We start from the raw sequence: 13,099 nt of genomic DNA on the forward strand, positions 1-13,099 counted from the left end.
ATCTGTTCAGACCATGTTACGAATGACGTTAGCAGGTACCACCTCTGGTTACGATAAAAATCGACATGACTGGTCGATAATAAAATGACTCCATTATATGTTCTTGTAACTGTATGCCATCTAACCGATTTCCAATCTGATTGTGAACCGTTCATTTGCCAAAACGAAAACAGTATAATAAAATGAACAGTCAATCCATTTGTTTGACACTAAAATTTACAATAATTCTAAAAGTGAACTTAATCGGTTTAGCTTGCGAGCAGCTAATAGAATTTTCTCTTCTGTCTCTCCTCTGCTACCTGCCCGAACTTGGATACCTTCCAGATAAAATCACTTTGAAAGCAACATAAGGATTAGCAAACTCATCTTGACACTTAGTTTAAACGGTCTCAGTTGCACCAACACAATTTAACATTTTTGTATACCTTGCAGATATACTTGACAGACTCTTTGCTAAGTTAAAAGCGAGACGTTTGAATAAATAGGAAGTAATCTCTCTTTCCTTTCCGAACGATTTAACTACCCACTCGTCTCGATGACTTTAACGCACAGACTTAACTGTTTCAATCTTGGTCGGTGATCAGGATTCTCTGCAAAAGCCGCTACAATGACGAAACGCTGACTACTTTGATGAAATCAAATCCCGCAGACCTTTTTATTTAAGGCTGAATTAATATGAATGAAAATAAAGAAAGAAAGATAAGGGATACAAAGAAAAATTCAATCGTAAGAGTTGGAGGAAGGATCTCGGGGACCACACATGTCGAAGGTGCGATCAAAACAACCATAAGTTTAAGAGTTAACGATCGAATGCTCGGCCCAATGTTGAACACTGACGTAAGAGGGGGACACTGGTTTAACGGCAGAAACGAGTTTTGGAAAAGTTCGCTTATAAAGTAGCTTCACCTTAACCCTATTCTCCCCTCTTTAAGAGTAGCCCTTAATAAAATGCAATATCGCGGTTAAAAGTCGTAAGCAAATGATCGAGGTGGCATTTACAAGCGGACATGTAAACGTGGTAGCTTCGTTAAATTGCGTTAAATTCGAATAATCCAGCAATAATATAGCAATAAATAGATAAACCTGAAAGAAATCTATGATGTGTGTTGCAAATTCGAGAAAATAAGAAAAAATTCGAAAAAATTCGAAAATTAGAGCTAATCGGATCTTTGAGCTCATATCTCATTCATAGTATGTTCAGTAATAAAAAAGTCAACTTGTCCACTTAAACTTTACGACTCTTCCAACCATAAAATAGATCGATTAAGATAAAGTAATTGGATGATTCAGTAGGAAAGCATACTTTTCTTCTTGAATGGTAAACAAAAGAAGAGAATATTTAAAAGATAAGGTAGGTTAATTAAAACTCAGAGAGTAGAAAGTTGCACGAAGTGCCTTACGCCACTTAAAACAACGGTCCAGCAATCTCTCGATGCATTTGAGATGCACGTCCGAGTCACATTTTCGTGTCATCGTGATGGCTACTGTTGAGACAACGAATCATATACATACGCGAGTGAGATCGTTCGTGACTACCAAGGACCCACGCAAAACTTATTCTTTCGAGCATGACTCCAACGCTAAACGCCAACGCTGTATTCTGCACTAGGCAACATCATTCTTGCCAACGTACTATGCGCACAAAATATTAAACCTAACAAAAATTAGACTTGTAATACAGATGAAGCCAAATTAAAAACGTTTTACGTTATTGCTGCACGTTTTAAAGATACTCGATGTTGTCACAGTTAATATTTTAATAGTAATATCAATTTGCATTTAACTGTTAACCCCTTAATCAAAGAAGATGACTAAACTCGTTTAAAGATTTGATTTCTTTAGTAATACCGGAATAAATAAATCATTTGTTTCTCACGTCTATTAAAAAGACATTATACTCCGTGATTCATCTTTTTACAAATCATTAACTCGTCCAAAGCTTCCTGTCATCATTCATACTAGTTCATTCTGAATCCAAATTTCATGTTTCCAAGCAAAATGATCGATAATCGTTTGAAAATCTTTTTAATTAACAAGCTAAAAGATTTTGTCTCTTACCATTCATGAATTAATCCGAACTTTCTTGTCTTCATTTTTATCATTTTATTACGAATGAAAATAAATTTCATACACGTTATGCACGTTAACTCATGAAATATTTCCGTAATTAAAAGGTTGCTATAGTTCTTAGGACACAAATGCTGGCAGTATTCAGAGACTCACCCGGTACATAAGTATACATATATTTACATATGTTTGGATGGAGATTCCGCAAGTAACAGGAAAGACATTTACGTGGCTTGGTCCTCTCTCGCCAAAGATTTTCTTCCTCTCGCTTCATATAGTATAGCACACTATCGTTCTCCGGAATTACGCGTACACACTGAGTTACCACAGTCAACGAACTCGACGCGCATTAATTACGTGACGTAAGAGAAAAAGAAAGAGAAGGAGAGAGAGAAAGAGTCCTATTTATATACAGCGTGCTTCATAAATGTATGTCAATACTTCGGTAAGCAAATTTGAATCCTTGTCATAGAAGTCAGGAAAGTGTGGTACAGTGTAGGAAACCAGGATTACTAGAAAAATACAATCTCATTGTCGGTAAATTTGAAATTGGAAATTGGATTCCACGTGTAGATCTATTCCATGAAGCATTGACACCTATTTATGAAGCACCTTGTATATCTGCAATTCTTTCTCCTTCTCTTTATCCTCTTATTTGCCTCTGTGGATCACGGATAAGGGCGTGGTTCTTTTCTTTGGATACTCCCTCGTACTTCTTCCCCTCCAGCAGCTTTCGCAGTTGGCTCATGTAATTCTTTAGGAAGCGGCACCAAGCATGGAGAACATTAACGAAGTGGATCGTCGTCGGTGCACGACTTACATGTTTGCAACGTAGGTATTGTCCTTTAGCAAATGCATTCGTGTGCATTAATCGAGCTCCACCAGTGTGCTCGATTAATTCTCCTGTCTCTTAAAACCGAAGAAAAATGTGTCTCTGCTACAGAGTTGAATTGAAAAAAGGGAAAACGTTATAAACTCGTTAACGTTCTTAGAAATTTTCATAAAAAATTATGTCCCCTTGGTATTTTCTGATTAAGAGAAAACATCTTTGGTGGGCAATTCCAGTCGTAAGATTATAGGATTTAATGTACCCAATGGTAAAAGGGTCTTTTCAACGTTCACGTTAACTGGGTTGCGAGAGAAGAAAGCTCACGACAAGTGGCAATTAAAGGGTGTGATTTAGGGGCACGAATGGACTGCCTTTAATGCACGAGTCACTTCTAAACGCGCGATTTCATAGAAACGTGAGAACCTTCTGGGGTCGGTAAAAAGAAATTCTTTCGCATAACAGCTTGCTGGTATGCTAGTTGCACCACTTTCGTAGCACCTAACATTTAAGCATTCTAACCATTAATCGTCTCTTAATATTACTCTTAGAATAGTCGAGAAAACATACAGCATTCCAAGCTCGAAAAATTTGTCATACAAAGTTTCTTGTATTTCTTCGAACCTACTAAAGTTTTATATAATGAGTCCTTTTCCTCATTGCACTTTATATACATACATACGTGCTTACATTCTAACGATGACGTCAGATTTTCGGAGAAACTCATGTGCAACGTAAGATTCAACGTACGTTTACGCGTATATACAAGGTGTCCGAGGGTTTACCAAGCAATTGCGGGAACGTATTCTACAAGAGTACGCTCGTGCAGTTTGGGAGGTAAACTTCGGGACACCCTGTTTGTACATACGTGTACCTTGGTGTATTATTATACAATGTAGGTATATACATATGTATATACATACGTAACTATACTTATAGTTATGTACGTGGACTGAAACGCGAGCGCGGCTTGCGTTTGGTCCTGACTTTATTAAGTCCGTACACGGAGGAGGACACGAACGTAATCGAGATCGTATTTTATCTTGGTCCAAGAGTACTCTAAGAGATAAATGTCCCGCTAAATTTATTCAGAGAACGACAAGAAACGACGAGAAACGACAACTCTTATCTTACCTTCTCGTACCGTAGATGCACGTAGATATTGGCTTGCCCACAAACTTCTTCCTAATTTTTTAATATGTACCTTCAAAATCCAAAAATATGTAAGTACTTTTTAAGGAATTTAAGTATAACATCATTGTTTACGGATATTTATTAAAAATCAATGAAAAATAAAAAAATTGGGAGAAGAACTGCGGTCAGAATTTTGACATTTTTCTTATATTGTCATACAACGTATTCGTTTAAATCTCTTTGATGATCATAACTTTATTTTACGTAGACCAGCTCTTATTATGCAAAACAAGCAACGCCGACACGCCTACAACGACAAATCCAATTTAACGTAGACCGCTATCGAGAATTCCTAATGCGCTCTGATCTCGACTTTACATTCAATTTATTATCGAGTTCGTTTACTGACATTTTTTATTAACGATATGGATCGGGAAATGTATCTTTCTTAAGGCTAAGATCTTACACGTTCGGTGCCACGTGTTACCAGATAATTGAAGAACTAGTACTGCAGAACTAGCAAAGCTTTGCGAAATGTAATGGCATAGAGAGATACTAAATTAATCACAAATTAAATAGAAAAATGTTATTTAAATATATTTAATCTAACTTGAAATTGCTCTTAAATGAAGTTTTTCGATTAACAATAAGAAATGTTTCTTTTAGTGATAAATAAAATAAAAGAAAATGATTGACATATCACAATTGCCATCGAATGAAATGAATAGTTCGTAAAAAGAAGATTTGAAAATTCTTATATATTCAGCAAAGATTGTAGCAAGTACCGTTATCGGAACACGTGTTCTGCTAATGACACTGGCTCAAAAACGGCATAGCACGAAACGTGTTAAAACCTAACGTCTTTCAAACCTTGACGAGAAACGCCTCCACTCGTTCCTACTATCTTTCCTCTTCCTTCTTTTTCTAACAATTTTATCGTTACATTAAAATCTAATATTTCATTATTTTCTTCGTTTACTCGTAAAATGAAATGCGTAGGAAATTCCATGTACGGTCCTTTCAGTAATTCTCTTGGTTCCAATTAAAACGCACGAACTTTATTACTATTATTTACGAACGTCTTCTCGTATATCAGATACTTTAATACCAATTTTGCTCCCGTAGTACGAAGTAAGTCCTAGGTATTCTACGTACTTCTAGCGTGCGGATAGGTACGTACCGTTCCATGTTTGCTAAAGTTGCTAAAGTTGTTCTCTAAAGTTGCTCTCTAAAATTGCTACATTACTCTCTTGGCTATTAGCCTCGTTGCGAAAGTCTCCCTTTTTTCATTTCCTATTAATATCTCGCTATTCTCAATATAGTTGCGATAGTCACGATGAGTTATGTGGATGGCGTATGTTAATTATAAATATTATACGTTTGACATTTGAAAAATTGCAACTCTCGTTTCACTAGCCTATAGTTGATTTTACAATAGAACTACAATTACGAAATGTAAATGACCGCTAACTATAAAATAAACATACTATTGATAAGAATATAATTTTATTGAATCATAATACACAATAACTTATGATATGTTTATAATAATAAAAAATTTCTTAAGACTGCAAGAGTGAAACGTAGAAAAGTTGCATGTCACTGACACGCGTGTTAACACGCGAATGAATCAACGAATATTTCTCAACTCGGTATAATAAAAAATCACGAGGAGAAGAGCGTCGAAAGATCGGTTCGATATAAATACGATCGTAATTCGATTTCATCCGAGTGAGTGAGGAAAATTTAGGACGATCGTACGTCGTGTACAAGGAACACGGTGACGGACGCATTTCGGACGAACAATTGCCGATAAATCATCGAAATGGATCGTACGTATCGTGATACGAACGAAAAGATCGTCCCAGATTCTTTTTTCACCGATAGCCCCAACCAAGCACATCCCGAATCTTCGAATACAATCGTCGTCGTTATTCCCGAGAGAGGATCAAGATCGATGACATTATGCGCCAAAAGATTTCTTATCGTCTTACGAGTAACGTATTAATATCGTTTGTTACCTTCTTGACGACGACGACGACGACGACGAGGCATCGATTGCAAATGTTAAACTTTATAAACAAAATATTTATTATGCAGGTTGGGGCAAATTAATCCTTTCACAAATCAATTTCAACTATTTATAATTGAAATTCACCCTTTGACAAGTCATATTATCTAATTATTTGCATTTATACAAATTTTCTATTCGATGACATTTAACTTACAGTAGTGAACTCTACGAATGTAGTGATTGAGATCACCGATGAATACAATGGCTTCTGAAAAGAAAAAAAAAAGAACGGGCAATGATTGCGTATAGCCACCATGACAGACAATATGTAAAACATCACCGAAATGGAAGATCGAGGTAGTGGAAGTTGGCTCAATCGGTAGTAACGAAGGCGTGGCATACGAGATCAAGCACGTTCTTGCTTCTCAACACCCCTGAGCATAGTCTAACTCCCGAAGAGAACAATGTATCGACTTCGTCGATCATGCTAATGCCGTCATTAACGCCGATTATTGCTTCTTCTCCTCCTCCTCTTTCTCCTCTTAACCATGGCGCTGTACTTTGACTCTCTCTTTCTTTCTCTTAAAGGTTAAGTAACCAGTCCTATGAAGTTTCCATGGACTTTATCGTCTCAACCGACACGCCTTCCATCCAGTTCTACAAGCTCACGCTTACCGGTAGATAATGTAATTCAAGCCGCGAACAAATTGATTCTTATGGTATGTACATACTACCTGTACGCGAACCATGTTCGCACCCAAACCGTTCCGAGATTTCCAAGAATTTCATATCTGATATATAAGTTGCCTGTGTTAAATTCATCGCTTTGTAATCGAACGTTTTGAAAAATATTTGCACTGTGCGAGAAGCTACGATTTAATCGCGTTTGCTATGCTCTTTATTACGATTTATCTGGATTTATCGATCTTCCTTAGAACACTCGTGATCCTTACGTTTCTACATTTATCTTGTCGGATTTTGTTGCTCTTCCATTTATTTCTCAAGTTTTAACTGTCTACGATTTATTGTTAGTCATTTATCCTTATTTAAAAAAGAAATAGAAAATTGCTAAGATCTTATTTACTGGATGCTCTAGAACAAGAAGAAAATGAGATAAAGTTAAAAACACTTCAATTATTGCCGGTCAAATCGGTATGGACTTTTTGGTCAACCCAATAAAAATGCTATGTAATTTGTGTCGTAGGTGTATCCCGGATGGCGGGGACGTCGGTTACACGATGACGGAATTGCAACCGTCGCCGCCAGGATATCGTGTACAGGATGAGGCCCCAGGTCCACCTTCCTGTCTCTCGGGGACCTACAAGTATACGAGTCACGGGCATGACACCGAGACTACCAATTTCAAGGGTGCCACGTCGTATACTCAGGAAGGCTATGGCCATAAGAAGAGTCCGTCCAGGACGGTGCCGTCTAACCAATACTATCGCCGCAGAAACGACGGTAGGAGGTCAACGGATAACGAACACGAAGGCACTAACAACGTCGCAAACAAAAAGACCCCGATTGCCGGTTACAACGAGAGTAACAAGAAGAATACTCCGGGCTATAAGAACGACAGCGGGTAATTTTAACCATATCATAGTCTTTAAGATCGTTCATTGGTAAAACCTAATACTGATCATCCAAAAAATCGAGTAGAACGGAACATGATTTTTTATATGTTTTTCATCTTGGTAGTTTTTATCGTTTACTTACATAATCTACGAATCATCGCGGTAGGACGCAATTTGTCTTATGTTAATTTCACTAGTTAGGCTCGTTATTCCAGTATTAATAACATTGAAACCGGAGAAGGAATAAAGTCCGAGATAATTGTAGGTCGGTTCTATGGTCGTCCGTCCGTCCGTCCGTCCGTCCGTCCTGGTTGGTGCGCTTCCAGTTACATCGAACTTATTGACTATTCCATAAATTATGCGGCGTGCACATATCCTGGTAATAAAGTGGTTCAATGACACCACCCCCCCCCCCGTATAAGAACGCGTTCGCTTGCTCGCTGACTTCGCTGTCGGGATTACCACGTATCGTAAGTGATTCATCGCGTTAAGCGCTAATAACAAGTCTCCGTCGTATTCATTCGTTCTTGTTCCCACGCAGAACGATGCGCGCGCTAAGATTGTCGTCTTATTGTAGTGTTTATGTTCTCTTTATAATTGATTGCTTTTCGCACAAAGACCTAATCGATATTCCGGAATAAATTATACGAAATTTATCAATTATACCTTTTGCCTGTATACCTTTAACAAACGATTCATCAATGACATTGATGATTACAACTCGTTCTACTGCAAACTCGATAGCATTCATTAATTTCTGCATTTTTATTATTCATAGGAGAATTAATTCGAACGATTTGTAAGTAATATAACGACAACTCTTGGATTCTGTTAGGTACAGCGAGACACTTGGATTCGAGAGTTTCACTCTCGCACTCAACGAGCGGGACGAAGCCTCGCCACCGCCAACACCACCAGTCAGAGACGCGTCCAGTCTCAAAGGTGTCTGCTACGGACCAGGACACGAAAAATATCCATCCTGGCCGAGCGCACCCGAACGACACCCAGACGAAGAAATCCACAATTTGAGTCACAATGGATCGCATCGTTCTAAATCCTGGACCGATCATACCAATTATCCGAAAGAGAAGCCAGCTCAGTATACCAGACCACATACGAAGAGACCTAATCCGGCCTTCACTCAACAGGTGAATTCTTCAAAGACCATGCATGCAGATATTTAACACGTGTTTTATTATCTTTCGATGCAATTACACAAGCCTTTGTTTATTTGCATAAATCATCAGACAAATATAATACGTATACTGTTTAATAATCTCGCGAGATTGTGATCGAGAATTATATTGAAAAATTCTTATCGATAAACGTCACGTTTATTCAAGAAGCATTTATATTGTCCGATGATACTTTGATTATGAAATTTTGCTTAAATAATCAGCGCTGTTTTTATATCAGAGTGAAATTATTTGTCTTCTTTTCTCTGTGTAATGACATACGAAACGCTCGTCACGTCAGTTGGCCTCAAACCGTTGTCGAGTCACCGCGAAAAGAAATAATATCGAATCGTTATGATCGTTGTTTTAACGTTAAAACATATCAAACTTTTCATACTTAATATATTGAGTCGCAATATCGCAAAACTTTCGTCAATTTTCCTTGCATCGACGGGGTCGATAAAATCTTTCTAGACGCACAGTCTCCTTTCTCTCGATGACGTAATCAAATGCTAGGAAATATCTACCGTCATTGGCTAAAAGTGAATCCACACTTAGGGATTTAATGGTCTCTTTGCTCGCGTGTATCTGCAATTAGATGTGTACTTGGTGTTCCTATTTGCCACACCGATGCAATTTAAACGTTCTCCCGGTTTAGTAGGATGACTAAGAGACATCGTGCTAAAAAAAATAAAATTAAATCAAATGGTATAGGCTTGAAAGGCAGCAGCACTGCTCGCACGAGGAAAGTTTAGTTTAGTACGAGTTACTAACGCGAGGTTCTCTTTTACAGTTGAAAACGGTGATGGAACGTTGTGAGAAAATACCAGCCGAGACTTTCGAGTCGCGTAACAGAAAAAGCGTCGAGGATGAGCCACGTTTGTGGCCTCGCGTAGATCGCGAAGGCAAGGTATTGGGAGACGCTGAATACGTTGTTCCGTCACCACCGGAAAGAGAACAACAGTCGGCTCAAACTCTTAGCCATGCGGATCTTGAAGCCTATGTTAGAAGTTATCAAGATCCTCAAGTATCGCAGGTAATTTAATTCGACATTAATTGCTAGTATTATGAAAAGTACAAGAATTTTTTGGTGCAAATTCTATAAACGAATTTTTCGATTAGGTGGATTTGTACAGAGAAACAACATTGACGCAAGCAGGTTTGGAAGAATACACGAGGGTCCAACATTCTCAACAAGCAAGCTACGCACAGTCCGAGGGCTATCACAGTTACGTTTCCAGCGTTGATTCCACTACCAACACACCATTCCTCGACAGGTAACTTCAATGTGTCATTATTTATAACACCATGATCTATTTATGTGTTTCAATGAATTTGTCATTTTGAACAGACTACGAAGAGACAGCGAAGCTGTTGCGCAGAGATCAACGCCTTCTTGGGAAGACACGTCTCGAGAGGGCCGAGACAGTGTGGTGACAACGTCGAGCGGCAGCGCGTCTAGCAGTGAAACGTTAAAATGGCATGGCTCGATGTCAGACGTAAGCGTCTCTAGTGGATTACCAGCGAGACAAAGTACATCGGATAGGTGGCATCATGGCTCGATGTCCGACGTCAGTAGCGTCAATGGTGGGATTATGACTCAAAAGTCGAATAACGTTTGTCACGATAAGTGGCAAGATTCTATGAGCGACGTCAGTACCAGCGGTTTGTCGCCAACGACTAAAGGAAGGCATAGCGAAAAGTGGCCGGACAAATGGCAGGCTTCGATGAACGATCGGAATAAACAAGCCCAAACTCGAGCAAGTTTACCGGCAGTTATTGGCCACTGCGTGGCTTCTGCTTCTGTTGGAGATATTTGTCAATCATCGACTGTTCGAGAAAACAATTGGCAGGAGTCCAGTATCGACGAGGTTTCTCTTGATAGATCGCAAAGTAACCATACTTGGGATGGTTCTATTTCATTGGACAATGATAAATATAGATCGGTTTCTCAACCAATGCCGCAAAGTCCGACCAGACAACAAGTTGTATCTACGAGTCCGCTAAGTCCCGATGGTTGGGACGCTATTCATGGTTCAATGTCTGATGTAAGTCAGACGAACGGCGTACAATGCAACAAGCAGTTAATCGCTTACAGCGCCAGAGTGCAGACACCGCAACGACATCTTTCGGAGAGTGTATTATACTTGGATCGCGAACGTAATCAACGGAAATTGTATCCTATTAGTACTACACAGCCTCAGGAATCGCCACAGTCCTCTAGGTATTAAGTGCTTTTTAATATCGTTGATGGAAGATATATGCGAGCATTTAACTTTGAATTTTATTTTTAGAATGGCACCCACGTCACCGCAGCAATCCCCATTGTCGGTAGCCGAACGAATTAGCGAATTGGAGAAGCAGCAGCAGCAGCAGCAACAGCAACAACAACAACAGCAGCAACAACAAATGCGTTACACGTATCTAGATCCTGAGAAACGACACAGAGTTTCCGACCCGACTTTGAAAGCTATTCAAAAGAAAGCACTGTTATCTTTTTACGAAAGACACCACCAAGGTTCTTGGAGATCGGAACCCCAATTAGCCCAAGGCTCAGGATCCTCTCCGCAAAGTCCTCCACCGCAACCTCCACCACGACCAAGACCACCTTCGTCGAGACGAGCCAGTTCTGCGTCCGATTATGCGAGTGGCACGTGGAGAGAAAATTCTGCTAGAGGGCAAAATCAAAATTCTGATCTACCGAGTCCTAAGCATCAGCATAGTAACAGCTGCGGTAGCCTTTCTACTGATTTATTGGGTCCAGTTATCGTTGGACCTGCTATATCCATCGACGATTGGGTCCCAGAAAGACCACCCAAGAAGCCCCATCTTAGGAACGTTTACAACGACCGTGTTCCTAGTCCCGATTTACCGCCACCCTCGCCACCAACGGTAACAGAAAACGAAGTCCACGAATGTGACGATCCTTTGCCACCTCCGCCGCCTGAACTCAGCGAAGATTGTTACCCCGATAGCCCACGAAAATCTAGTTCCACTCACCACCAACTCGAGGAAGGAAAGATACATCGTGAAAGATCTTGCGAACGACACAAATCCGAAAGACATTCCATGAGAAGATCGAAACACTGCAGCAAACGAGATCTCGATAAAACTTCGGGCAAATCTTCTCCAAACTCTCCAACAACGAAAATATCTTCCCAAGAACAAGATCAACATCAATTCGTAAGAACTCCGACAACACTAAAACACGTCGATTCCGAAATGGTGGCCCATGAAAATGGTATTTCACCGGGTTTCGCTACTCACAGAATGATGAATACTGGTCGTTCCAGTTTAAGATATCCGTCGACTCAGAAACTTATGATTAATGGAAGAATAGCGAGTACGAGAAGAATCTCGGAAGAAAGACCGTTCCAAGCCAGACCACCCGCGCAATTACCCGATCTCATATCTCAACGATACAGCGATTCTGGAAATCAAAGACCAGCTCCTCAAGTTCCTGTTGAACCACGAATCATCCGACAAGAATCAATGAGAGTAGAAAGTACCAGGATCGATGCATCTGGATTATTGCGTAACGATTCTGGTCAGAGATTGGAATCCTCGTCGGGGCAAAGGCCGCAGCCTCAAGTACCCAAAAGTACCGATAAAATTTGCACCGCAAATCAATCGAATCATCAACAATCAAGACCGAATTATTTACCTGTGCCGGACAATTCGAAAAATCATAGCTTTTCTCTCGGTAGTCCTGTAAACATGGGATACGAGTTGGCTTCAAAATTATATTCACCCGAAGGAACTCCTCAAAAATATCACGAACCACCGAAGTACATGTCTAATCATTATTCTCGTCACAGTGACACGCCGCAAAGGAATTATTACGCTCTACCACCGAAATATATCGATGCACCGAAACAAAAACCACAGCCTCAGTGTCCCACGGATCGGTACAGTGCTTCTTCGCCTAGTTCTCCACCCCCACCTTTGGCGCCGAGACAGAATACTCCTGGAAGGAAGTCTTTACCTCCACCTCCAAGACCTGCTCCTCCACCTCATGCCATTCAAGGGTAAGTAGCGAACAATGAAAAAAATCATAAATGTAAATAGTATGCGCTCTCAAGTGCAGTAATTGAATTGCGAACAAGTGTTTAAATCTGGAATGTCTTGACTAGTGATCGATCAATTAAATGAAAGATCCTCTTTGCGATTTATTAACGATCCGCGAAAGTTTGCAAATCCTTTAAGCAACGTTCGATCATGAGATCCTTCAGAAGCGAGTAATAGGTTTAAGCACATCAATCAACGATGAATTACAGATTAATTAGAAATGCTTTCGATCTCAGGATCG

General features: G+C 39.8%; 1 protein-coding gene across 3 annotated transcripts in view; it reads left to right on the plus strand.

The window, feature by feature from the left end:
- Positions 1-13,099, plus strand: part of LOC122522871 — a 109,891-nt gene that overhangs the window by 60,487 nt on the left and 36,305 nt on the right. For 2 of the 3 annotated variants that reach the window (XM_043644212.1, XM_043644210.1), the window contains exons 2-7: positions 7,246-7,623; positions 8,451-8,763; positions 9,584-9,826; positions 9,913-10,067; positions 10,142-11,014; positions 11,085-12,818. In XM_043644212.1, coding sequence (XP_043500147.1) covers positions 7,280-7,623; positions 8,451-8,763; positions 9,584-9,826; positions 9,913-10,067; positions 10,142-11,014; positions 11,085-12,818 — 3,662 coding nt within the window. In that variant the 5' untranslated portion in view covers positions 7,246-7,279. Of the gene's footprint in view, positions 1-6,629; positions 6,761-7,245; positions 7,624-8,450; positions 8,764-9,583; positions 9,827-9,912; positions 10,068-10,141; positions 11,015-11,084; positions 12,819-13,099 lie in introns of all 3 variants that reach the window. The other variant, XM_043644211.1, reaches the window with a different exon arrangement.

The sequence above is a fragment of the Polistes fuscatus genome, unplaced genomic scaffold, assembly GCF_010416935.1.
Source record: "Polistes fuscatus isolate 324 unplaced genomic scaffold, CU_Pfus_HIC Scaffold6, whole genome shotgun sequence".
NCBI lineage: Eukaryota > Metazoa > Arthropoda > Insecta > Hymenoptera > Vespidae > Polistes > Polistes fuscatus.